At 67.5% G+C, this 1,057-nt stretch overlaps 1 protein-coding gene across 2 annotated transcripts in view; it reads right to left on the reverse strand.

Moving 5' to 3' along the window:
* The window catches only part of LOC113209208 (keratin, type II cytoskeletal 1), a 7,798-nt gene extending 7,004 nt beyond the window's left edge, over positions 1-794 (reverse strand). The window contains exons 1-2 of one of the 2 annotated variants that reach the window (XM_026426623.2): positions 669-794; positions 236-551 (exon numbers count right to left, since the gene is read on the reverse strand). In XM_026426623.2, coding sequence (XP_026282408.1) covers positions 236-551; positions 669-740 — 388 coding nt within the window. In that variant the 5' untranslated portion in view covers positions 741-794. Of the gene's footprint in view, positions 1-235 lie in introns of both variants that reach the window. The other variant, XM_026426622.2, reaches the window with a different exon arrangement.
* Between the last annotated feature and the right edge of the window lie 263 nt (positions 795-1,057).

Raw genomic sequence — 1,057 nt, forward strand, 5'->3', positions numbered from 1 at the left:
CCCCCCCCCTCGGGGTCGTAAGCGCCTCCCAGGCACGTGGCTGCTACGCGTGCGCACAACCCTCTCACATGGAGCACTCTCTTCCGGCGCCAGACCGGAAAGAGGAAGTTTTAGGGAGGGAATCCGCTTTGAGCTCTGAGCACTGGCACACACACACACACGCCCTCCCCCTACAACAACAACATCGCAAACAGCTAGAGTGCTCCCGACCACCCTCAACCCCTTGGATACTCACTCTTCTTTCCCCTGCTCTCCTCGCCGACCAGGCCGGTCTCTTCTGGCTCGGTGAGCCCCAGGGAGTCGGCCATGTCGCCTAGCGCGCGGCCCGCAGAGTTGACGGCGTTGAGGACGTCGCTGCCCTTGAGGTCGATCTTGACGGTGTGTGTGTCGAGGAAGCGCTTGATGCGCGACGACAGCATGCTCTCGACGTCCTGGCTCTCGGCGTCCTCGGGGGTAAGCGCGCGGGGTGCGCCATCGCCGCCGGCGGGCACGGGAGCCTGCACGACGGTCACACCCTCGGCGAGGCTGAAGCTGTCCTTGCCGCCCAGCACCTTGTCCACGAACGAGAACAACTTGTATTTAACACACGACACCGAGTTCTTCTGCAGACAGTCACTGTACAGCGAGTCGACGAGGTCGTCCCCGGACTGGATCGCGTTCCGGCTGACCTGGGGCGCGGCGGCGGCGACGGCCGCCAGGGCGGCCAGCACGGCGGCAACCCTCATCATTGTCGTGGTCATGGCTGCTTCTGCTGAGCGGACACTCACTGTGGTCCCTCCGCCGGCCTCCCTCCGTTCTTATACTGCCGCCCCTCCCGACCCCGCCAGGGCCGGGTCCTCCCCGTCCCCACTCCCCGGCCCGGCTCCCTCCTGCTCCGGACCCGCTGCTGCCGGCGGCACCGGCACCGGCGCGAGGCAGCGGGCGGGGTGCGGTGGGCAGAGGCTCGCAGCCTCTCTCAGCAGCCCGGCGGAAGGCGATCCATGGGGCGGGCGCGGCGCGCGTAAGGTGAGGGAGGAGGGTCCTGCAGGGCGCTGGGGTGACCAGAATGCAGACACAC

This window comes from Frankliniella occidentalis, unplaced genomic scaffold (genome assembly GCF_000697945.3).
Source record: "Frankliniella occidentalis isolate FOCC.00 unplaced genomic scaffold, Focc_3.1 Scaffold3, whole genome shotgun sequence".
NCBI classification, from domain to species: domain Eukaryota; kingdom Metazoa; phylum Arthropoda; class Insecta; order Thysanoptera; family Thripidae; genus Frankliniella; species Frankliniella occidentalis.